Here is a 26613-nt window from a genome sequence, read left to right as displayed (position 1 = left end):
ATATTTCCCCCGTTTATTTTTCGCTTCGCCCCCCACCCCCGCCATATTCATGACGTTTTTTTTGTTTTTTTTAATCGTATTTTCCTCGATTTAGCTGTGTTGAGCGAGGAACGAAACCTGGTTAGCTAAACTTTATTTTCATTTTTTTTATTTTTTTAATCATCATGCTGAATGTTCTGTATTTAGCCATTATTAAATTCTGTAACCCCCCCCCAATTTTTTTTTTCAAATATATATAAATATATATTATATATATATAATTTCTACCCTCAATCATCCTTCCTATGACACAAAACGGTATCTGGTAGCGAAATTTAAATTTGGTAACTTTTAGCGAATGCAGGATCATTAGTTACTTGCTATTACTCCCAGGTTTACTTCGTGGAATTGGAAGTACCTGTCAGGACGCAATCCATAGGTTAAATAGAAGTTTTCATTTACACCTGTTTATTTACGAAATTTACTCCTCAGACGCAATTATAAACTATTCGTATACAAAATAGAATATATTTCGCTAATGTGACTTGATATCTACAAAAAATAAATTACTAAGCCTTTCCGTAAACTGGCCCTAACTGTCGTAAACTCTCGTAAAACTCATTGCCACCAGTAAAAACTAGCACTAAAATATGTCGATCAAGCTTTTGTTCCCGTTATTGTCACACCTTGATTAACAATCCTATTTTAGCTTTCTTTTGTGTACCTCAGTGAACAACTTCCTATACTGCTGTTACTGATAAACTACTTCCTTTTATTTTTTTTTTTGTTGGTACTTGTACAGTTTAATCAAGACATTAAAAATTGAAAATATCGAAAAAGGTTATATTGTACGTATCCGTTATGGAATGAAGTTCTCCGGAAAAAAAAATCACTTAATTTGATCAAGTAGTTTTTTTTTTTTTTTTTTTTTTTTTTTTTACAGCGAAAAGACAATTTGTTATGATACCGAACAAAAGGTAGTCATGTTTCCATTTTAAGGAAGAATAGCTAGTATTTAAGATGGGGAGGGAGCGTCGGCGCTTTAAACTGAGTTATCTCCCCGTGGCGTTTTAAAAAAATTCAAAGATGGCTACCTTCATTGCGCTCTCATAAAACGTGTTTTTCCGCTGTAAAAAAAAATACTACTCGATCAAATTAAGTGAATTTTTTTTTTCAGAGATCCTCAGTCGAAAACGGATATGTAAAATATAACCTATTTTTCGATATGTTCATTTTTTTTTAATGTCTTGATTAAAGTGTACAAGTGCCTTTTTGTTATATTTTTTAATCCTTTTTACTCCCTAACACTTGGGAAGGGTGTCAATAATACCACAAATATAAACGAACTTGTTTTGTACACACTGTGTACATGAGATTGTTTAGATGAGATGAGATGTTGTCGCTATACTTAGTAATCTTGTGTAACGTATGCGCTACTTCCCGAGAGCTTTTTGATCCCAAAGGGGTCAGGTCGGATTGTTATATGCGCTCACGCGTTGGCCAGGGAAGAAGAATACTGTGAAAAACAGAAAGAAAAAAAATGCTGTGTTTGGCTTTTCTATCATGCACGAGATTTGGGAATGAATATCTCATATTTGGTACTCGTAATTGGTAGGAAGAAACTGCTTTCGTCCAATCGAGAAAAGAATTCGTTAAAAACATTAACTTCTGCTGCTACTTCTAACGGTTGATTATCCGTAAAACAGACAGACGAATAAACGTCCTTGATATTGGTATATAGATCTACTCAACGCAATTTCTTTGTTTTCTCTTCTTTTTGTTTGCAGATATCATGACGCATGACTGAATTTTTGTCGAACGCCTATCAATGATCGCCGATCGACCTTCCTTATAGGCATTTTCCGTAGTGGCAGACGACTGTGGCCATTTTCTTTTCTCTCACTGTTCTGTACGACAGTATCGAGTCAAACTATGCCCCGGCGGCGGAAAGACATGGATATCGACAGCGACAGTCTTGACATGGAACCCACCAGACACAAACCTGTTCAAAGAAGCGCCGCAAATGCAAGGGAACGTGCACGCATGCGCGTACTCAGCAAGGCATTCTCGAAGCTAAAAACGACGTTACCTTGGGTTCCGCCCGACACGAAATTATCAAAGCTCGACACTTTGCGGCTGGCGGCGAGCTACATTGCTCATCTACGACAAATATTAGACACTGAAGAAGTGGAAGGTCCACAGCATGGATATATACATCCGATAAATCTAGTAAGTATTTTTAATATTTTTGTTTTAATGTTTTTGAAGACGTCGCATATCTCTATTTCCTTTTAGCTTTTATATTTTCCAAATCCCTTAACATTTAATATTAAAACGAACAAAAAAAAAAGCTGTTTAGGAACATATATCTGTCTCTGTGGAGTTGTTTAGTGGTCTTCGCTATTCAACGAAACACGTGTAAGATCTACTTTAAAAAGAATAACAACTTATGAGTGTGAATTAAATTTTTTTTTATTTTTTTTTTTTTTATTACATTTTCACCCCAAACAAGGCAAATTGCCACTTTGGTGTAGGGGGCTACTATCAGGGGCAACAACTACTGGGGTACTATGTAGGGATTTGGGCAGCAAGGTGTCGGTTAACGTTACACTTGAACTTCTGCACGTCAGTACTGTTGGGGAAGCAGGGACCTGGAATGGAATTCCAGAGTCTTGCGGTTCTGGGGAAGAAACTATTGGAGTAAAAAGATCTTTTACATCTAGGGACCTCTACAGTGTGGGGGTGGGATCTAGTAGCCTGTCGGGTTTGTCGAGGGTGCTCGCGTCGTGGGGGCACAAGTGATTGCAGTTCATCAGTGCATTCACCACTAAAATACTTGTAGAAAAGGCAGAGGGATGCAACATTTCGTCGATGGGACAGAGGCTGAAGCTTAGATGCCAGTTCAGGGCCTATCAGGTTTGCGACTCTCTTTTGAACCTTGTCAAGGAGCGAGAGACTAGTAGCAGATGCACCAGCCCAGATGTGGCAGCAATACTCCATACATGGGCGAATGGTGGCCTTATAGAGGTACAGGATACTTTCGGGTGTTAGTAGTTTTCTAGCACGGTAGAGAGAGCCTACCTTTCTTGCAGCGGCCCTGGCAATGCCTTCAATGTAATTGTTCCAACTCATGTTTCCTGTGAACGTTAGGCCAAGGAGTTTGAAAGATGGACTCTCAGATAAAGAGTCGTTGGCCATTGCTATTGGTGGTAGAGAGGGTTTCTTGTAATTATTGAATGAAACTAGTTTAGTCTTGGCAGCATTGAACGCGACCAACCACTTTTGTCCCCATTCCACTACAGATTGGAGGTCTTCCTCTAGTGTTTCTGCCATTTCTTTAGAAATGTGTTCATTCGTCTTCCTGTCGTGTCTGCCATAGAGTGTAGTGTCATCAGCATATATACCCATCTCAGAGGCAATGTTGTCGGGGAGGTCATTTATGAATATCAGGAACAATAGAGGTCCAAGGATAGAACCCTGGGGCACTCCCGCATTTATATCATATTGTTTAGATGTGCGACCGTCGAGGACTACCTGGATTTTTCTCTTATCTAAGAAGGATTTAATTATGTTAAGTATTCTACCAGTGATACCGTATGATCTGATTTTACTGAGGAGACCCTCATGCCATACCCTGTCAAAAGCCTTAGATATATCTAGAGCTACCGCTCTGCCTTCCCCCGCTTTGTCCAGTGATTGGTATATACGTTCAGAGATCACGGTGAGGATGTCTGCTGTGGAACGGGCTTGTCTAAATCCATATTGTTTGTCAGTCAGTAGTTTAGCATCTGTAAGATGATGGACTAGAGCATGGTTAATTATGGTCTCAAATATTTTGGCAAAAAGTGGGAGGAGGCTAATGGGGCGATAATTTGATGGGTCTGTCCTTTCGCCAGAATTCTTGAATACTGGTACAACAGAAGCAGTTTTCCAACAGCCCGGAAAGCAAGCTTCATTAAGACATTTGTTGTAGAGTTTGGAGAGAACTGGAGCTACTTCGGCTGAGCACTTTTTTAATAGCACAGCTGGGATAAGATCGGGTCCACATGCTTTTGAGGTGTCAAGGTTTTTTACGATAGCAAGGTTTTTATGATAGCATGCATCTCGTTTTGGAATGATTTTATACATATATGAATATATCGCCCTTATTTTTATGGGGTGTATTTATTTATTTTTATTATTAAATATTTATGCATGTAAAATGTTTAATAATATATATAATGGTGTAAATTATGACATTAATAGTTCAACGTAATGGAGAGATGAATTAAAGTGTGTGTGTGTGTGTGTGTGTGTGTGTGTGTGTGTGTGTGTGTGTGTGTGTGTGTGTGTGTGTGTGTGTGTGTGTGTGTGTGTGTGACTGACTGACTGACTGACTGACTGACTGACTGACATACATACATGATTATTGCGACGTCTTGTCAGACGAGTGCCACTCCCTCAGACATTTAAAATTCATAAGGCCAAATGCCTGAGGGAGTATCTATACACAGATGATGTTACAGAGTCTTAGCTTTGTACGACAGCTAAGTCTCTCTCTCGGTTCAAAATGTTGAGATCCAGCAACAAGCAAGAGTAAGATAGCCAGAAACAAATTAAACTGCAGACCAGCTTAATGCGGGTAATGGTCTTCCGCTTTATGGTTTTTTAAATCAGAGATTTGCTTCTCCTATAAAGGTTGCCTTCACCACGGCGAATGAACTCTTTTTGAACTCTTTTTTCTGGGTCAACGGCCAACTAGCACTGTGTATATTTGCGTGTGTGTATATGTGTATTGGGGTGGAGAGGGCTCCCGTATATATATATATATATATATATATATACATACATATATACATGCATGCATACATACATACATACATACATACATACATACATACATGCATACATACATTTATTTTGCTCATGGACTCTTAATCAAACTAATCGAATCGACAGCCTTTCAGAATATGTTGCATTGAACGAAAAAGGCCGTAATCTGATGGAGCTCTGTCAAGTGTAGCCTGGATATGGCAGAGCCTCAACGCCGTCCAGCTCTTCAAACTTGTCTTTGGTCTTCCTGCCGATGCGTGGCTTTGCATTGTCCTGCTGTATCAAAGTGCACTTTCGGTTGATCATAGCCGGGTACTTTTGCTTCAACTTTTCGTAGACCTGCTCTAGTTACTTCCAGTAAAGTTCAGCACTAATGGCAAGACCATTCGGAACCAATTTCAGTTCCACAAAACGCATCACATAACTTTCTTGCTGAATCGATCTTGTTTTGAAACCGGCGGTGTCTCTTGCTCTTTCTGAACCAATCGCTTGCCTCGATTGTGCTGAACCAGAGAGACCCATTTCTCGTCGCACGCCACAATGCACTTACAAAAACACTCGTCCAATGGATTGTACAGCAATTGACGCAAATGTCAACTCGTCTGTTGGCTTGTGTTTCGGTAAACTCGTGTGGCTCTTGGCGCGGCTTTTTGTGTTGGCGAACTGTCGAATTGCCAACTCCAAACTCCTCAGCCAATTCTCGAGTGATCGATGTAGGCGCAATGTCCAACCCGGTTTGCAAATCTCCATCATTCAACTGCCGTCCCGAGCAAGGCTTATCTCCAAGACTCATGTTGCCAGAATCGAAAGGCTTGTAGAACTTTGAGATCGACGCAAATGTAGTTGTTCGCTCACCTTCGACAGCACAAATCTCGTATGCGGGTATCCTGTTTAAAAGATCTCGCTTCCAGAAGAAAGGAATCAAAACTTGCAGTTCAGTTTTGTCATCTGGAATGGAAAGATGGAGATTATTATAGCAACACTAGCTGTTCAGTCCGACTTTGCTTGGTCCCTATGTACTGTTCATAACTTTATGTGCATATGTATATACATATTAAAAAGTTTGACTCGTGCCCAGGTAACTTATATCTAAAATTTCAAGTGTTTAGATCCAAAATTGGCGGAGAAGTTTGGTAGAGTCTGCAAAGTTCAATTCTTTCAACTTTGACCTCTTTGCAGCGAAATTTTTGCCCATAAACTGATTAAAAAGCTTGCTGCATGTCTGAATACCCTTTATGTACAATTTCAAATGTTTAGACCTAAAATTAGCTGAATAGATTTGACCTCTTAACATTTATATTTTGGGGGCTCAATAAAAGTTTAAAAGTTTGATCCATGTCCAAGGACCCTACATCTAAAATTTAAAGTATTTAGATTAAAAATTGGCGGAGAAGTTTGGTAGAGTTTTCAAAAGTCAAATCGTTGAACTTTGACCCCTTGACAGCCAAATTTCTGACCGAAAACCGATTAAAAAGATTTTCGCAAATCTCAATACCCCTTATGTCAAATCTTGAGTCTGTAGACCGAAAATTGAATCCCTAATCCACAAAATAGAGGCCATTATTTTCTAAGAATTTCTGTTATCGATCTGCAAATTAGCGATCAGAAAATTATTTAACAAAGAATTTAAAGTACTCCAGATAAGCATTTCGTTTTATTTATGTATTTTTTTTTTCATTCAATAGTGTGGTCCTAATCGTGAGCGTCAGCAGGAAAAAACATAAGAGAACCTCGTTTGATATAGCTGTTCATTCAAGGTATTGCAAAATCTCGTTAGGCGACGGTTTGCACCAACCACGGTGACGTCAGAAGAAAATAAAAGAAACTCAAGTGAACGGCCTTCTAAAAGAGAAGGCCACGTCAAAATCCAGCGGAAACAAAATGAAAAGAAATTTTTTTAATGAAGTAAGAGAGAGGGAGGGGTCAAACATTGTAGCCATCGCTTAACAACAATTATTTGCTGTTCCCACCCAGGTCGAGGTAAACCGTGGTACTCGGAATATAAACACACACACACACACACACACATATATATATATATATATATATATATATATATATATATATATATATATATATATATATATATATATATATATAACATTCTCATTGAAGCGTTTGTCTTGGTATGTTGTTCTGTCTTGCTATTTTCCCTCTTTCTGCCTTGAACGTGTTTTGCTTTGTACTCGTTCCTATGTTTTCCCACATCGTTAATAATGTGAAGAGGGTGTGGCATGCACACCTATACACGCATACACAAATATGCACGCGCGCACTCACATGAAGAAAGTAAATTGAATGAAACATAGTCAATGAGAGAGAGAGAGGGGGGTATAGATAAGGTTAGGGTGTTATACAAGAATGCAGAGATAAACATACATGCATATGTGAATTTATGGTTTAATTACCCTCCATACACACACACATACAGACACACACACACATATATATATGACACATATATATATATATATATATATATATATATATATATATATGACACATACACATACACACATACATATATATAGACATATAAACATGTATATATATACATACATATATACATATTATACGTAAATATACGCGCGCGTACAAACACACACACACATACACACACACACACATATATATATATGCGCGTGCGTGTGTGTGTATTTATTAAATGAACGTTTGGTATAAAAAGTTTTGTATATTGAGCGTATTTTTAAGCGATATCCTTGGCCTAAGGACTTGATTTCTCTGAAACGGGAAATTACAGAAACATGTATGCACATATGTAAACATTTGTTTGTATAAATGAATTCAATATGCTCTGTTAATCCATTGAGCACTTTTATTAGAGACATGTTTTTTTTTTCAGTGGATGTACTTCTAGGAAACGAAACTAAACTACCATTATAATCTGATGTTGTTTTTCAGAGGTTAAATAACCCATGAGGGTTTGACGAGGTTAATACAAGAGTGCTCAATACCGAAGTATTTCACATAAGCAGTAATATGTTGCTACACAGTCATGAGCATGTTTCGGTCAGCTAGTTACTAGTAACTAAAGACGATACAACCTCATGACTGTGTAGCAATATATTACTGCTTATGTAAAAACAAATAAAAAGTATATATATATATATATATATATATATACACACACACACACTGGTAGCCAAATCTAATATTGAAATGCTCATATCTTTGGTTCTATGGGACGAAACTACATGAAAATCTACAGGCTTTTTGAAGATTATAATACTATCCTGTGGTTAAAATTTTATGACAATTTGGAAAAAAAGGAGTTCTATTTATAAACCAATAAAATATGCCCAAATTTGGCTACATTTGTATATATAGTGTCCTGCAGGCCGATTTCAGTTTTGCTGCTTTGGTTGTCTCCCCTGTGGCGTTGCCTGGTCACTATATATATATATATATATATATATATATATATATATAGAGAGAGAGAGAGAGGGGGGGGAGACCTTTTTTGGTTTCGTTTGAAAGAAATCAGAATGCTCAATTATTTAATAGTTGTAGTGAGTCGTAATTCTTCTAATGCACTAATCTCCGAAAGGCAGAAAGTTTGTTCCGTTTGTTGTCGATGCACAGAAGAACTGGAAGATTGGAGAGGAATAAAAGGCCGAGCCCTGACGGATAAGCGACTGTGCTTTTGCTCAAGCAGAGAAAACGGTGAGAGGAGAATAAAGTTTCTCCCTGAAGAAAGTTCCGGCTGAAAGTGAGAAAGAAAGTGAGGCTGAAGGACCCAGTAGTTTCCAATAGTAATTATTGTGTTAGAGAATAGCAGAACACATTGATACCATCGGTTTCAGGCTGTTACGATGTAAGATAACGCGACATAATACAGCGAAAACAACTTACCATTACGATGCTTAAGCACTTACTGAACCGCGCTATTTTGTTAATCGTATTTCCAAAGCTTACTGAAGTTTTATATTTTTTTTTTCTTCAGTTGTAAGGTTAAAGTACAGAATAGGTAAAAAAAACACCCTCCCCTCCCCATGTTAAGAATGGATTTTTAAATAATAACGTTATTATTTCAGCACGGATCAATAAGTGCACTAGTACCACCATTACTTTCATCAGGCACGTTAAAAAAAAAAAAAAAAAAAAATGAAAACATGGCTGAGGAAGGCTAACGGTAAATTTCTTACATTGCATTATATTTCGTCTTCTAAAACAGTAAGAGCTCGAAACCGATGGCATCATATTTGATATATTCTGATATTCTGTAACATATATATCTATAAAAGTGAATATTATCTATATATCTATAAAAGTGAATATTGCCAATATAAATGTGAAATTTTCAATAAATGTTAAGGGGTTAAAATTGGGGTTAAAGTAAAAAAAAAAAAATAAAAAAAAAATTGACCTCTGCGTTCTCTACCAAATTACTCTACTAATCACTACTCGCTAATTTTTCGTTTAAACATTTGAAATTTTACATAAAGTGTATTCAGATATTGGGCAAGCTTTTTGATCGGGTTTTGGCCGAAAATTTGCCTGCCAAAAGGTGAACGTTCCAAAGATTTGAACCTTGCAGTCTCTAGCAAACTATTCAGCCAATTTTGGGTCTAAACATTTGAAATTTTACATAAAGGGTATTCGGACATGCAGCAAGCTTTTAATTGTTTTTTGGCGAAAATTTGGCTGCCAAGAGGTCAAAGTTGAAAGGGTTGATCTTTCTAGACTCTACCCAACTCCTCCGCCAATTTTGGGTCTAAACACTGGAAATTTTAGATGTAGGTTACCTCGACATGAGTCAAAATTTAATTATATGCATACATATGCACATTATGTACATAGTCCGAGAAAAGCTGGTCTGAACTGCTAGTATATCTATAAAAGTGAAATTGTCTGTGTGTGTTTATATTTCCCTAGCAAACTACTCTGTCAATTTTCAGTCTATAGACTCGAGATTTGACATAAGGGGTATTGAGATTTGGGAAAATCTTTTTAATTAGCTTTCAGACAGAAATTTGGCTGTCAAGAGGTTAAAGTTCAACGACTTGACCTTCGAAAACTTTAACGAAATCTTCCGCCATATTTTGAGTCAAAACATTTGAAATATTAGATCAAACTTTTTAATTTGATTTGAGCCCAAACACATAAATTTTAAGGGATCAAATTGGGGTGAAAGTTTACAAAAATTGATCTCCGGTCTCTACCAAATTACTCAGCCAAGATTTGGTCTAAATATTTGACATTTTTCTTAAAGTGTATTCAGACATAGGGCAAGCTTTTTAATCGGTTTGTGGCTGAAAATTTGGCTGCCAAGGGATCAAAGTTCAAAAGATTTGATTTTTGTGGTCTCTAGCAAACTATTCAGCTAATTTTGGGTCTAAAGATTTGAAATTTTACAAAAAGGTAATGCAAACATACAGCAAGCTTTTTAATCAGTTTTTGGGCAAAAATTTGACTGCCAAGAGTTCAAAGTTGAAAGAGTTGACCTTTCCACACTCTACAAAACTTCTCCGCCAATTTTGGATCTAAACACTTGAAACTTTAGATGTAGGTTGCCTAGACATGAGTCAAACTTTTTAATATATATATATATATATATATATATATATATATATATACACACACACACATATGCAGATAAAGTTATGAACAGTACATACATAGGGCCTGAGAAAACCCCGGACTGAACTGCTAATGTATATATATATATATATATATATATATATATATGTATATATATACGGCTCTGTGTGTATGTGTGTGTAAGATATATATATAGAGAGAGTGAGAAAGAGTGGGAAAGTTAATTTAATCATGTGTAATCTTTGACATCGTCGTGTAAGGAATTTATTGCAGAACCAAACTATTATCAAAGATTCTAACCATTTCTTTCGTTGTTGTTATTGTTTCTTTGTTGTTTTTTTTAATCAGACCAACAAACAAAAACGAGAGCAAAACAGTTAGAATTAATAAAAGAAAGTCCGCGTAGCGACAACCATCAAAAGTGAACGTGTACTATGTCACGGAAGACATGGCCCACCCAAAAGTGAACTGCCTCTTGCTCGCTCAACTGTGACGCCTTGATAATCCAGCTAGGAAGCCATTAACACAGCACTTCGTGTGCTTAATGGGCTATGTACATGAGAGGAGGAGAGGCTTCGGGTTTTTTTCTTTTTTTTTTCTTTTTTCTTTTTCTCTTTTTCTTTTTTTCTTTTTTCTTTTTTTTTTTTTAGAGAGAGGGGGTATATATCTTGTCATATTTTCGTTAATTTGGTTTCGTTTACAACTAATTTACCCCTTTCTCGCAGCGTATTAGGTGTTTTGTTTCAGTTTCGAAGCTCTCTCTCTCATCATACACACACACACACACACACAATGTGTGTGTGTGTGTGTGTGTGTGTGTGTGTGTGTGTGTGTGTGTGTGTGTGTGTGTGTGTGTGTGTGTGTGTGAATTAGGAAATCTCGTCCCAGAAAACTCATACCCGGCAGGTCCTGGAAATGGAGCCTCATCACTGGATATAGTTTACGGTCATATCCAGGACTCCTGGATATGACCGTAAACTATATCCAGTGATGAGGCTCCATTTGGCGGGCTTTGGGGAGTGTGGAGCCTGGAGCCACCCTTTAATTACCATTGCTCCCAGGTCCACTCTGACCCGGAGTGGTAGTACCTGTTAGGGTCCCAAGTATGGGTTGAATAGAAACCGACTTGAAAACAACAACTATATTCTATTAAAAAATTGTTCTTCAAAATCTTTGAATTCGGCATTAAATAACCTGAAAAGTGTTGATATGCCGTAAAACAAAAACAACCATACCCGGCAACTCGTCCCTTTTTGCTAAGTAGGAAAACTGGTCCCTTATTGAATAAATATAGATTAAAAACACATTTTATGACCGTTCTTGAAGGAGATATTGTTTTTAAAAAGAGACTATATCCCCCCTAATATTTTTTAAAAAAATATTTTTACTTGTTTACGGTTGTCTTTAAAAAAATAAAATCGATTTTCTAAGTGTCCGTTTTCTACCTAACTGGCTAAGTTATTAGTGGTTTCACTTATTTTAAAACGTTTATTCTGTTTAAAAACGAGACTACAGACCGTATATTTTTAAAAATATTTATACTTATTTACTGCTTTTAAAAAGAAAAAATCGATATTTCTAGCTGGCTGGCTAAGTTGTTAGCGGTTTAATTTATTTTGAAGCGTTTATTTAATAAAAAAAAAAAAAAAAAGAAAAGTTGCGTCGAGTGTTACGTGAGAATGAGAAATAATGTCCGACGTGAGGGGATCATATCTTAGGGGTCTTGATCATCGCCAAAAAATAGAAAATTGAAGAAAATACTGAGGTAGATAGTTTTAAAACGACCCTCCCCCCTCCAAGAAAATAATGTCCATGATCACTGTTCGGGAAAAAAAAAAAATCAAGCTACCGGAAGTGGATACGGTTGATTATGTAACGAAACCGAACGGAAGACACGACAAACGAAACCATATATTTATAAAAAAAAATTACTTTATTTTTTAACATTTCAAACAGACAAAAAATGAGAAAACACTTCTTGTATTATCAATTATTAAAACAAATATTTTATTTAGAAAAATTAATTTAGTTTTAATACTTTTTTGTGTTCACGAAACAACAAAAGGCACTTATGCAGTATGCGGATGGCAGCCATCTTTTCTTGGCGCGTTTCACTAAACTGTCGCCAGGTGGTGCTTCTGGGTCAAAAAAAAAAATTCAGGGTTTGTATTACTATACACATAGATTCGAAAAAGTTGTCAAATAACTAATATATAACAGATAAATGTTATCAAAGGCAAGATAAGTTACTTTTCTACCTAACTGGATAATTTTTTTAGTGTTTTCATTTAATGTAACATGTTTATTCAGCTAAAAAAACAGTGTTTACTGATGTATTTGAAAATTACAAATGGCTCCAGACTCCTTGTTGAAAACGGTAAGTTTGGGAAAAGGAGTTAAAAATTAAAAAAAAAAAACTATACAAAATACTGTTAAAACCCCACCGCATATATGTCAGCTTATATCACGGTAATATATATTGAGTGAGTTTCTAACAGTATTTTGTATAGTTTTTTTTTTTTTAACTCCTTTTCTCAAACCTATCGTGTTCAACAGAGAGTCTGGCGCCATTTGTAATTTTCAAGTGGTTTGAAATTGTCGTATACGTTACGTCTAATTTGGAAGCAATTTCTCGAACAGTTGTGCATGGATTGGCTTCGACGAAATCTCTTAATTGATCGTTGTCAACATCCGATGACTGACCATTGCGCTCATCATCTACAGAATTGTCGTCACCACGAAATTTCTTAAACCTATATCGTGCTGTGCGCTCAGTAGCGGTTTCGTTAATATCGCGAGCTGTTTCAGCAACTTTTCAGCCTAACTTGAATTGAAATAAGAAAATTGTGCGAATTTGCTTTTTTTCCATTAACGTTCTGAAAAGACATAAAATAGTTTTTAAGGGGTCAAAAGGGGTCAAAATTAAAAAAAGAAATAAATAAATCGTTATACTTTTTGTACATTCATCTTAGTTTTTTTTATCAGTTCATATGCGTGTCACGTTGGTACAGTGGTAACGTCACCAGCTTTGAATGCTAAATTTTTTCTTTCTGATCTGATTCTAGCTGATGGCACCCAAATACATTATTTAAAAGAACTTTTGAAATCACGAATCTCTAATAATATATACGAAATCTGGACAAATTGAAATATATTTAAGTGAATTTTACGACCCCCCCCTCACTAGTATACTATACGTATTGATTTGTAAACTAGAAGACTTCGCCCACTCGCTTTCGCTTTTCAAGTTAATTCCTTATCATTTGTTCACATCATTAGAAGTAAACAAATAAAAGAAGATAAAACAAAATTAACCATCTTTCTTTCTGCCCTCCGTCTCTCTCTCTCTCTTTCTCTCTCTTTCTCTCTCTCTCTTATTATATATATATATATATATATATATATATATATATATATATATATATTTAAATAAGGGAGTAGTCACCAACAATGTGTATTTTTTAACATTATTTTATTATTCCGTGTCTTGGTTTTTCATTGAGAATTATGTTTGGATCATTGTAATAATGTTTTTAAGTCATTTAAATCGTTTTTACGCGCGTTTCAGACGTTCTGTGAAACGTCCTCGTCAGAAATTATTTTCAAATGTGTTGGAGATGTAAAAATGGCAATTTTCGTAGTTCATTTGAAGTGTTTCCAAGGGGTGGAGGCTTGTAACTGTTTATTATTCATTGGCATGTTCAATTTTTATTACTCTTTTATTGGGCTTGTCGATATATATATATGGAGAGGTTAAGTAAACCTTTGCCTGATAAAGTCGCACCCATTGGCTACGAAAAATGGGCGTGTGAATAACAAAGAATCTGATTGACTAACTAGCAAACGTAATACTAAGGGAATAAATAAAACACAAAGCAACATCAATTTCATGCAATAGCCTCACGAATCTTTACGAGGATGAAATGCGGAAAATTCTGTGCAGCTTAATTGACATATATATTTTCAAAACTTATATATATGAGCTGAGTATTGGCTGAAGAGAGCTTGATATGGAAATCTTAAACGGTCCTAATTATCGGGCTTGAAACCGACGGTACCAGTAACTTGTCTCATCTAACAACTTTCTGTACACACAATACAAAGTATAAATACGCTCTTGTTTTCAGGTTTTCCTTTTAATTGAGCACTCTGCTGGATTTCTTTTTCTAAAAAAAAAAAAAAAAAAAAAAAAAAAAAAAGCTAATCATATATATATATATATATATATATATATATACAAGAAAACAAAACTTATCGATAAGAAAAACAAAACTCTCTCTCTCTCTCTCTCATACAACGCACTCACACATACACAACGCTTCCTTTTCTCTCTCTCTCTCTCTTTCTATCAATATATATATATATATATATATATATATATATATATATATAATGTCTATCTGTATCTATCTTTGTTCGGTTTTAATAATAATAATAATAATAATAATAATAATAATAATAATAATAATAATAATAATAAAGGGAAAAAATTGTATTTATATTAAAAGTGAAAGAAATTCTTTCCTTTTTTTTATTACCATATATTATTGGGATTAAGCCTCTGATCCTTTGCTCATAGGATTTAAAGTTGCATACGTGATTAAGCTTTCCTTTCTTTGCTATCTTCATCGGTTATTATTAAGATTAATTCTCCATTATTTTGTAATAAAAATTACATTTTCATACGTTATTATTGAAGCGAGCCGGACGCACGTACGTTCAGTTTATTGTATAGATTTTAGGGGTGTCAATTGCAGATGTTAGTATTTTTGTTTTCCTTTACTTGCAGACCGATTTTACGGATTTGTCTACACACAAAGCAGATGTGGAGAGAGAGAGAGAGAGAGAGAGAGAGAGGGGGGGGCGAGAACTGCTTCACTAGATTTTTTATGCTGCACAGGAACCTTAATGGAGTCGATATGACCATGACAATTAACTAAAAAAAAAAATCAACTTAGTTTTGACATTATCTGAAATTCACTAGACTTTGTGGCCGTGTTCGATAAGCAACGTATACAGGTCGAGATAGCCGCGAAATGTAAAATCATTACAGCCTACCTCACTACACGCTATTGAAAGAGAGAGAGAGAGAGAGAGAGAGAGAGAGAGAGAGAGAGATATGCATTTCATACCGACCACACACATGCAAATGTACGTATCCACACACGCGCACGCGCATAAACAGGAATGAATTTTAAGTTAAAGTCGCCTGATGTATACAAAAAATACCGAGGTAGAAGAAAAATGAAAGACTAGGTTATCTATCTCTGAAGTCCAGGATGGCCTTGTGCCTGGGTTCGAACTCCCGACCAGCAGTAATTATTACTTCCTACACTTATGATTGTGTAAGTATGAAATACAAATATCTGTGGGCATAGAAATAATTGTTGATATTTATTTAATTAATATTCTAGTTAGAAAGCCCCTTCAAAAAATAAATTTGAGTCCTCTTCAGGGAATTAAGAAAAAGCGGTCAACTTTAACGAAAAATGCAATATTCCGACTTCCTACCGTTGAATACTCGCTGACTGTTTTTTCTATATGTCCGTTGCCTTCTGATGATCCCAAAATGCAAATTTTTCAATTTTGACCCTGTTCCAGCCTTTTAGCGGATGAAACATACATCGCACACACACACACACACACACACACACACACACACACACATATATATATATATATATATATATTCAATAAAGTTTATCTAAATTGCTACAATTAAGTTCAATAAAATTGGATTTTTACTTTCAGAGCATATATTAAGAATTCCGTTTTTCAAGCGTCGTTGCCTGAAGCGGTCTCTAGTTATTAAACACTGGAAGACCGAAACATGCTCATGACTGTGTAGCAACACATTACTGCTTATGTAAAGACAAATTTAAAGTATATATACATATATTAGTTTCATCCCAATGACAAATAAAAAAAATGAATTAGACCACAATTATAATTTGTTTCGTAAATATGTATATTTTTCCTTTAGCCCTACGCACGTTTCGCAATCCGTGACGAAAGTATTAACTTCTAGCTGTACAGCCTGTTCTGCAGCGACGAAAATTTATTAATAGCAAAAAACATATGAACTATTTTAAAGCGAAACCAGAAGGATGAAATATAAACAAGATATAAATTTAGAGATTGTTACACTGTAATAATAAAGAAAATAAGCAATTCTACACAACTGTTAATATGGAAGCATTTTAAACTATGACCAGAAATAAAATTCATCAAGGAAAATAACTAAAACGTTTCTTCACGGCATATAAAAAGTAATGATGGGCCGGTTCCGTTCTAAATTCCCGATTCCGATGCAATTACTGATTCCGATTCTTTATTTTTCCGATTCCGATACCTCCCAAAATTCTGATTTCCAACACTAATAAAGAGTTTTCTTCTTTAGAACTATCTTTATTCAATCATAAGTGGTATTTTTAATCAAGTGTTAAAGGCGAGTGCCATTAAGTGTTGATGCCGGTACGAGGTCCAGCTAAAATGCGTGATAATCCCCCCCTTCTTAGATTAAATTTTTATTCGATTGAGGAAGAGCAACGAACACCCACGCATTAAACGTTTAGCGGAAAGGACACAGCCAAATAGCCCCTCCATCCAACTCGTCACGCCACACATTTCTTTATCCTCTTACCCTCCCCACATGTGTTCTTCCTTCCTAAAAATAAAAAATGTAGAAGAGTAAGTAATTGGAAGTAAAGTTGGCACACAAATGAGACTACATGGAAACTGAAAATATATATTTTTTTTAAGTATTCTGAATTCAAACGTCGCAGCATACAGATGTCGTCAGGATCTGTGGCAGAGAAATCATTAATTTCACCACACGTCCGAATTAACTCATTTTGGAGATAACTGCACGGGAAAAAGGGCCAGCGTGCCTATATATATTTATCAATACAGCAGGAAAGGGCAGACACCCCACAGAACCAGACTTACTCTAAATCGAGAAATGGACGTGTTACCTTTGAATATCAAAGAACTATTAAAATTCTAGGAAGCTTTGAGTTGAATGATGACTTTTCTTGAATATTTTATTTCCGTGGATCTTTCATCTCACTCGGATTATATCTTTTCTAAGAGATAAATATTCTGTGATTATTAATCCTCCCTTTTTATCCCGATACTGTCCACTCTCATGAATAGCCGAACTAAAATCTCAAGGCATTTCTTTTCGTTTGACTTAATAATATTTTACATAATATAAAGAAAAGAAAAAAACAGAAAAGAGACATCGGTTAACTTTTCTTCGCCTCGTTTTGTTTTGACGTGTTGAGACATTGCATTCTATGTTTTGTTTTATGTTTATAAAATTTTATTGCACGATAAAATAATTGATGTACATATAAATACATACGCATAATCTTGTTATGTCTGATCATTTCTTCTTGTCTTGTCGAATTGTGTTCTGCGTTATTTCATATCGGTACTGATCAAAGAACCTTGGATTACCTTGCCATCTGGGTCGTAATATTCTACGATCGGCATATTACATATTTTTTTCATAACACGATACGTAATCGGGAATAAATTCCAAGTTGGTAATCCTCGATTGGGCATATCGTAACATGATATAAAACGAGTTGTCTTCGTTAAATTTTATTTCTTTCTCTGTAAATTGACTAACTAGCAAACGTAATACTAAGGGAATAAATAAAAACACAAAGCAACGTCAATTTCATGCAATAGCCTCACGAATCTTTACGAGGATGAAATGCGGAAACATCTGCAATATGTGTGTGTGTATATATATATATATATATATATATATATATATATATATATATATATATATACACACACATATATATATATGTATATGATAACTATGAAAAATTATATATGTATATGATAACTATGAAAAATTATATATGCATATAATAACTATGAAAAATTTGCCAACAAATAAAGAATGAAAAACTCAAATGACATTGCTGCATCTCGGATAACGCCGGGTTAGTACAACTAGTATATATATATATATATATATATATATATATATATATATATATATATATATAATGTGTGTGTGTGTGTGTGTTTACTGTTTTGGGGGGAAAGAATTCCAACAAAGTGCTCGATTACAAAGAAAAACTTTTTCGATATAAGAGCTTAATATTTATTTATTTAATAGTACAGAAGTTCAGAAAAACATTGGTACCGTCGGTTTCAAGCTCAACATAAAGGGGACCAATGGTAAAATGTACCCCTTTATGTTAGCCTTGAAACCAACGGTACCAATGTTTTTCTGAACTTCTGTACTATTAAATATATATATATATATGATTTGTATATTTATCTAGAGATGGAGATTCACTGTAGATATGTGAAGGGGACTGCAGAAAATCCAGACGGAAAGGGCGGGCGAAACTGCCAGAATTCGTGCCAAATCCGCGCCCACTTTTTGAGCGAGGAATCGCCATTTTTATCGGTAGAAGATAAAACACCTGGATATGACCGTTTTTTGATTAGTGCCGGATTAAAAAGTATATATACTTCACCAATAAACCTACCCTCGACCCCCTATTCTGTAACTCCCTTTTCTCTTTCTTTTTATTTCTCTTTCAAATTCTCTACATTCTTTCTTTTTCTTTATGTATGTGGTCATCGCTTTCTTTTTTACTTTGTTTTATGTTGTCTCTCGCCTCCCCTCTTTCTCACTATATATATATATATATATATATATATATATATATATATATATATATATATATATATATAGTAAGTTACATAGGATATTCCATGTCTCATTCTCGTGAGAATTCGTCAGATCGTGGAACGCGGAATATTCTGTGTACATTAATTGCCATATATATTTTCATAACTTAATACCTAGCTCTACCTATGTATTGAGCACTGTTGAAGTAAATACTGAAAATTTACGCATAAAACATACCTTCGTATTAATTAATTTATATTAATATACGCAGATATGTTTTATGCGTAAATTATACGAAAATATGTTTTATGCGTAAAGTTTCAGTATTTACTTCAACAGTGCTCAATACATAGGTAGAGCTAGGTATTAAGTTATGAAAATATATATGGCAATTAATCTACACAGAATATTCCGCGTTCAACGATCTGACGAATTCTCACGAGAATGAGACGCGGAATATCCTATGTAACTTATATATAATATGCTAGCAAACCGCCAAGCGTTGCCCGGTCATAAAATACACGTAAATATAATATTTTAAATTAAGCAGATTTTGTATTTATTATTATAGAGTCAATTCTCTATTGATGATTATATGTTTTATATGGTGCCCCCCCCCCCGCGTGTCTCAGTCGTGGAATACGCTTGAATATGATATTTTAATTCATGCAGATTTCGTATTCATTATTAAAGAGCCAATACTGTATTGGTTATTATATTGTATTGAATATATAATAGTTATGTCAAAAGTTTTTTAAAAAATATGACTTCGGTGCCATCAGCAAAAATCGGAACTAAACCATATAGTTCTTAAGCTTTATTTGTTACCGTCTTACCTAAATTCATATGCATACAAAACTTGTTTAAAAATAACGTTGTTAACGATACGAATACACATTTTCGCATGCGTAGAAATAGCACGTTTAGTCGATCTACGCCTGCTATGTTCCATTATTTTTTCAATATTGACCCCTTAGCAACTATTTTTACGGGCTAAAGTCGAAATAGAATTTATTCCATACGCTCGAATTCGCTAAATATCAAGTTTCAAGTCTGTATATCCAAACTTAATAGAGGAGTTTGGTAGAGACCGTGCCTCAGACAGACAGATAGATGGTCACTTATGGAGAAATGAAAAAGGAACAAAACAAATTATAACAAACCGATTTTTTCATCTCACTATCACGTCATAATATTATTTTTATAATTTGCACGCATTTGACACAAGCTTGTCATATCTTCAGATTGATGTCGAGCATCCATGTGGCTCTTCAACCCAGCTTCACTCTTGCATAAACGTTCACAGATGTGGTAGGTGAACTTGCCAATGTTTGGTAGCTCTTGTAGAGGGACTTTTTTGTTTTATTTTACTTCAGCTGAAGTTCTCAGAAATCAAGGGCACACTACATTGAACTCTATATGAGATACATAGATATTCGAATGTTCCATTAAAGTTATTTATCTCTCAAACACTGAGTTATTCAAGAAATTGAGAACATAATTTTCCTCTGCTCAATTAACCATTTTCATATGTTGTAGTTTTTCTTTCGTTCTGCGTTCTTGGTCTTACTGGGTTCCATGACAAGAATTTATCTAGTCTTGTGGAGTATCCAGCTTCGTGCTGCTACTTAAGGTAACATCACTTGGAGATGGTGTACCATTCCTCGTAAAAGCTAATGTAAGTTAGCCATAGTGAGATCTTATTTGTGCTGTGAATACTATGTGATTTGGAATATTTGATCAGGGTTTACTTCTAGGGAAAAGTGTCCTCATGCCAGGTTGTTCTGGCAAACCCTTGTACAAATAGACTTTAGACACTCGAGGATAATGTCTAGTAGGCATTCAAGTTCTCTACAATAGCCATTCATTATGCACTTTTGAATGTTTTGTCAAACCGCTTGCTGATTTAGAGACGAATCCTCAGATAATAAAACAATATTTGGGTGGTCTGGGTGAGAGGACATCCTCATGAAATTGTAGTTCTTGTGTAGTTCAGTTCTTGTCGGAATTCGGCAGGAATTGTAAATTCGCCATGCTTTTTGAGAGCACGTTTCAATAATGCCCGACATTGCCCGGTCGTAAAATACGCTTAAATATGATTTTATGATTAATGCAGATTTCGTATTTATTATTATATTATACTAGCATTTCAGTCCGGCGTTGCCCGGGTGTTTGGAGGTGTATGATGAGCAAAAAAAAAAAAAAGGGTCAATTTTTTAAACTTTGACCCCTATTATGACCGCTTAACATTTATTGTTTTCGGTTCTAATCAAGTTATTAATTTAGATCCATGTCTAAGGAACCTATATATAAAATTTCAAGTGTTTAGACCCAAAATTGTGGGAGGAGCTTGATAGAGTTCTCAAAGGTCAAATCGTTGAATTTTGACCCCTTAACAACCAAGTTTCTGGCCGAAAACCGATCATAAAGATTTTCCCAAATCTTAGTACCCTGTATATCAAATTTCGAGTCTGTAGACTGAAAATTGACAGAATTATTGCGAAGGAAAATGTACACAGACACACACACAGACAGCCACGTTCACTTTTAAATATAAAGTAGTGATGTAAAAAGCAAAAAAAAAAAAAAATGACACATGCGCCACCATCAAGAATCGAAACCAAAACGTTTTGCTTACGATTTACTTTTTCCTTCGATGTTAATGCCTGAGCTATTAAGACATATGTGCTGCAAGGCAAAAAATTAAAACATGAACCAATAGCTATTACGTTACGCATGCATATTAGTAATGACGTCGTTCGATCTTCACCTGGCAAATTTCATTTTTTTTATTTTCACACTTTTGCACCGATTTCCCTCGGCTAAAACCCAAATGTAAAGTTTCACATGCGTTCGAATACCCTATATATTAAGTTTTATGTCTGTAGCCCAAAATCTGACAGGACTTTGGTACACAAATATGTATGGATAGAGGTTTGTGTTTACTATAACCTTTTTCCACAAATATTACGCAAGTATAAATCATGTAGAATATCTGCATGAATATAATTACACGTAATAGTTAACTAAAGCTGGTCATCCCATAAGAAAACTGAAAAAAAAACTAATCAGGAATTAATTAAAATGAATGTTCAAAAGAATATGCAAATTAGTTATTTTTTATTTTTTTATTTTTTTTTGCAGATGAATGCAATTCCACGACCCATATATAATAAAGTTGTATTTTCTTTTTAGATAAATAGAAGAAAAAAAAAGGATTTTTAATGTGACTATCAATACACAAAACCCCCAAGTGTGTGTGTGTGTGTGTGTGTGTGTGTGTGTGTTGGCGGAGAGGTCTGATGTCGTCCGGGGTTTAAAAAGAATCAACAAACGTTCCACACTCCCATACTCTTACCGAAATCAGTGAAGTCGCCCATTTTTTCAATTAAATCAATCGATTTCTTTGATATAGCCGAGGACCTCGACTCATGCGATGTACCGGGTGGAAGGTTCACTTGCCTCTCCGCAGCGACTTAGTCCTCAGTACATTGTAGTCAACATTGCACTGTAGAGAATCTGTAAAAGAGCGCGTGAGCGCGTGTTGGGGAATCAGCAACAACAGGGAACGAAGGATAGATGGCTAATTAAAATATTAGCAGCAGCAGCAGCCGCTAAAGCACATATGCAAATTAACAAGTGTCCGCAAGTTTGGGTCAGAGAAAAGGAGAGAGAAATACTCTACGTGGTCGAGAGAGAAGCAAAGTGCGCCCAGCATAATGGACGCGCGAAAGTCGAGGACGAGGTAGCGCGGCAACAGAAACTTTTAAGAAAAGCACGTGTGTGTGCGAATAGACTTTGAAAAAATAATGAAATGCGTTGTTTTGGAAGAACCACGAATAAATGCGTTTCATTTTCCAATTTAAAAAAAATGCCGAGTCTGGTTTATTTATTTTTGTTTGTTTGTTCCTTTGCGACGGTATCAGACGACCCGGGAGAGGTTTGAGCTGAAACGAACACGGTTAAAAAATAACGGCCACGGTACAAATCTACTGTTAATTTTATAAGATTGTTTGTATTATAGATTGAATTAAATTGTCAAATGCAAAAATCAAATATCATGGCTCAGTTGTGCTCTAAACACACGCATTCATTTCAAAAGCGCTGCTGTGTTATGAAAAGGCCTATTCATTTCATGAAATTATTTTTATATAATGATTTGAATTAAAGTTAAGCGATACAGTAGTAAAGTACCATGCTTCAATTGTGTTCTAATACAAACATTCGTTTCAGACGCGCTCTGTCTTATCAATGAACCTACTGTTGGTTTTATACGCAAGGCCTTTCTTCTGCGGTGTCAAATGCACTTGTAATACTCGGCTGTATGAAAGTATTAACTTTGGTCAAAATCGGATTTTCTTTCTTTAATTGGATTTTTTCGATTATCGATTTTCGACACTTATCGGGGGCATTCCGATACAAAACTTACATAAGAACACGCGCAGACAGATCAAGAACATTTGTGTGAAATTAAAAAAAAAAATGTCCCAGCTGTTTTGGAATCCATAGGAAACGGCCCCCACACCCACTCCACCCCAACAGAGTTCCTCACACACACATATATATATATATATATATACTAGCATGGGCGCCCGGCGTTGCCCGGGTGTTTGGATGTGCATGTTGAGCAAAAAAAAAAATATCTGCATGAAAATAATTACGTGTAATAGTTAAATAAAGCTAATCCTCCCATAAAACTAATAGGGAATTAATTAAAATGAATGTTTAAAAGAATATGCAAATGAGTTAATTTTTTGTTTTTTTTTTGCAGATGAATGCAATTCCACGGCCCATATATAAAGTTGTATTTTCTTTTTAGATAAATAGAAGGGGAAAAAAACGATTTTTAATATGAATATCAATACACAAAAAAAACAAACAAATATATATATACGTATGTGTGTGTGTATTGGCGGAGACGTCTGATGTTGTCCGGGGTTTAATGAGAATCAACACACGTCCCATACTCTTACCGTTCATTTTTCTAGATATACTAGCATTTCACCCGGCGTTGCCCGGGTATATTGGATGTGTATGTTGAGCAAACAAAACAAAAAAAGTGGTAGTAGGAAGGCAGGCTCGAACCCGTACCGTAAAGGAGGAAAAGAGCGGGGGTAAACCTAACGTTTATGCTGTGACGACCACCGCCAAACCGGAAGCGACACTTTTTAAAATTAAGGCTAGACAATCTAAAGTAGAGGATAACTTTAAAAAATATCGGCGAAAAAGTCACCCCACCCCCTGTAGAAAAGTGCCTAGTTGAAGGGGAACATATTAATGTTTTTAGCCAATTTTTCGATATTTGTCGTATGAAAGATCGAACTTTAAAACGATACTGATCTTGGTAAAACCGTCGCCTCTATTGAAAGTTTAAGGCAGACATGCAAACAGACATTTATATATTGGTAACTAAAAATTTTCGACCCAAACTGATGAAAAATCTTGCCCTATTTCTGAATACCCTTTAAGAAAAATTTCAAATATTTAGACCAGAAATTGTCTGAGTAATTTGGAAGAGACCGCAGAGGTCAATTTTTTAAAGTTTTGACCCCTAAAATTTATTGTTTTTGGCTCAACTCAAGTTATTAAGTTAGAGCCATATCCAAGGAACCTATATCTAAAATTTCAAGTGTGTAGACCCAAAATTGTCGGAGGAGTTTGGTAGAGTTCTCAAAGGTCAAATCGTTGAACTTTGACTCCTTAATCGCCAAATTTCTGGCCAAAAACCGATCACATTGATTTTCTCAAATCTCAGTAACATGTATATCAATTTTCGAGTCTGTAGACTAAAAATTGACAGTTATTGCGTAGGGAAATGTACACAGACACACAGATACGCAGATACTTTCACTTTTATATATCTATAGATAGATAGATAGATAGAAAAACAAAAATATATACGTATACATAAATATATATGGAAACAATTTTGTGTTTACTTCACACTTTTTATGCAAATATTATCTAAGTATAAATCATGTAGAATATCTGCATGAATATAATTACACGTAATAGTTGACTAAAGATGATCATCCTATAAGAAAAACGAAAAAACTAATAGGGAATTAATTAAAATGAATGTTTAAAAGAATATGCAAATTAGCTAGATCTTTTGCTAGTGAATGCAATTCCGCAAGCCATATATAAGAACATTGTATTTTCTTTTTAAATAAATAAAAAAGAGGTTTTTAATATGAATGTCAATGCGCACAAAAGAGAAACGAATTTATAGGAGTATAGATAGAAGATAGATAGAAGATATATTAATGATGGCACGATGCCAATATTTTTCCCGATTTCGTTACAATTACCGATTCCCTGCTAAATTCCCGATTAAGATACAATTACACATTCCGATTCTTTAACAATCTCTAATTATTTAACAGTAAGATTGTTATCCCCTCCCCCCCGTTTTCGTAAAAACACATGTTCAATATGCGGATATTTGCCTAAGCGTCAAAATACACTTGTGGAGGATGATCTATCGATTTTAGCTTGACTATTATTTTAAAATCAATAAATATTTATTTTATCATTATTAGCAGCAATGGACGATTTTTGTTTAAACAAAATTAAATAAAAAAAAAGACAATTAAAAGAATCGATTTGGCATAGGAAAATAGACATCAATTTTTCTGATACCGATTCCGATACCTCTAAATCTTCCGCTTTTTCCGATTCCCGATTCCGATTAATCGTCTCCAACACTTATATATATATATATATATATATATATATATATATATATATATATGAGAGAGGCAGAGGGACAAAGACAGGATGACCAAATTCGGAATTCACTAACGTGAAGGAATATAGATTTGAAAGCAATAGTTTACGTTAGTAAACTATGAAATTGCTTTTAAATCTATTTTCCTTGAAATCAATAATTCCAAAACGGATATAACTAAAGTTTCCCCTACATAATTTTGTTGACAAGAAAAGCCGCCATATTGATTTTTTTTTTTTTTTGTCTCAATATTAATCAAACTGCGTTAAACAACTAATATCTTTTATATATTGTTATCCCTCCAGAAAATGACATCAGTCATGATTTTAATAAATAATAAGCGACCATGCAAATTAAGTGAATTTTTTTTTTTTTCGGAAATCTTCAGTCCAAAACGGATAGGTACAACATAAACTTTTTTTTTTTTTCGATATTTTCATGTTTTAATGCCTTGATTAAACGGTACAAGTACCGACTACTGGCTTGTAAAGATTCTGTCCCTGTTGATTTTGCCTTAGGAGTTTAAAATTTAGCTGAACTTGTCACTTTCCGAATGTCGCCGTGAAAATATTTTTCATTATAACAATGTTTTTCACGTGTTGTTTTTTTTATTATTATTATTATTATTATTATTTATGTCTTGATTTAATGATTTAACTGTACAAGTGCCGAATAGTCTAATCTCTACTGATTTTTTTTTTTTTTGGGGGGGGGGGTAAAAAATCCCTAGCTGAAGACGTTTTTTATTTAAATGGTATGTGCACAACTTTTGTCACTACATTTTAACAATAACGTGATACGATCGACAGACGCTCGTAGCAGGCAGCGTCACTCTCACGAATTAGATAATAATGGCTGATAT

General features: G+C 34.8%; 1 protein-coding gene across 1 annotated transcript in view; it reads left to right on the top strand.

Annotated features, from left to right (window-relative positions):
* The first annotated feature begins 1849 nt into the window (after positions 1-1849).
* The window catches only part of LOC145245858 (transcription factor 21-like), a 78933-nt gene continuing 54169 nt past the window's right edge, over positions 1850-26613 (top strand). The window contains exon 1 of the mRNA XM_080107566.1: positions 1850-2208. Coding sequence (XP_079963692.1) covers positions 1912-2208 — 297 coding nt within the window. The 5' untranslated portion in view covers positions 1850-1911. The remainder of the gene's footprint in view (positions 2209-26613) is intronic.

This window comes from Euprymna scolopes, chromosome 23 (genome assembly GCF_053919585.1).
Source record: "Euprymna scolopes isolate OS-2025 chromosome 23, ASM5391958v1, whole genome shotgun sequence".
NCBI classification, from domain to species: Eukaryota; Metazoa; Mollusca; class Cephalopoda; order Sepiida; family Sepiolidae; genus Euprymna; species Euprymna scolopes.
Note: the sequence above shows the minus strand (reverse complement) of the source record. Positions and strands in the feature narration are given on the sequence as shown.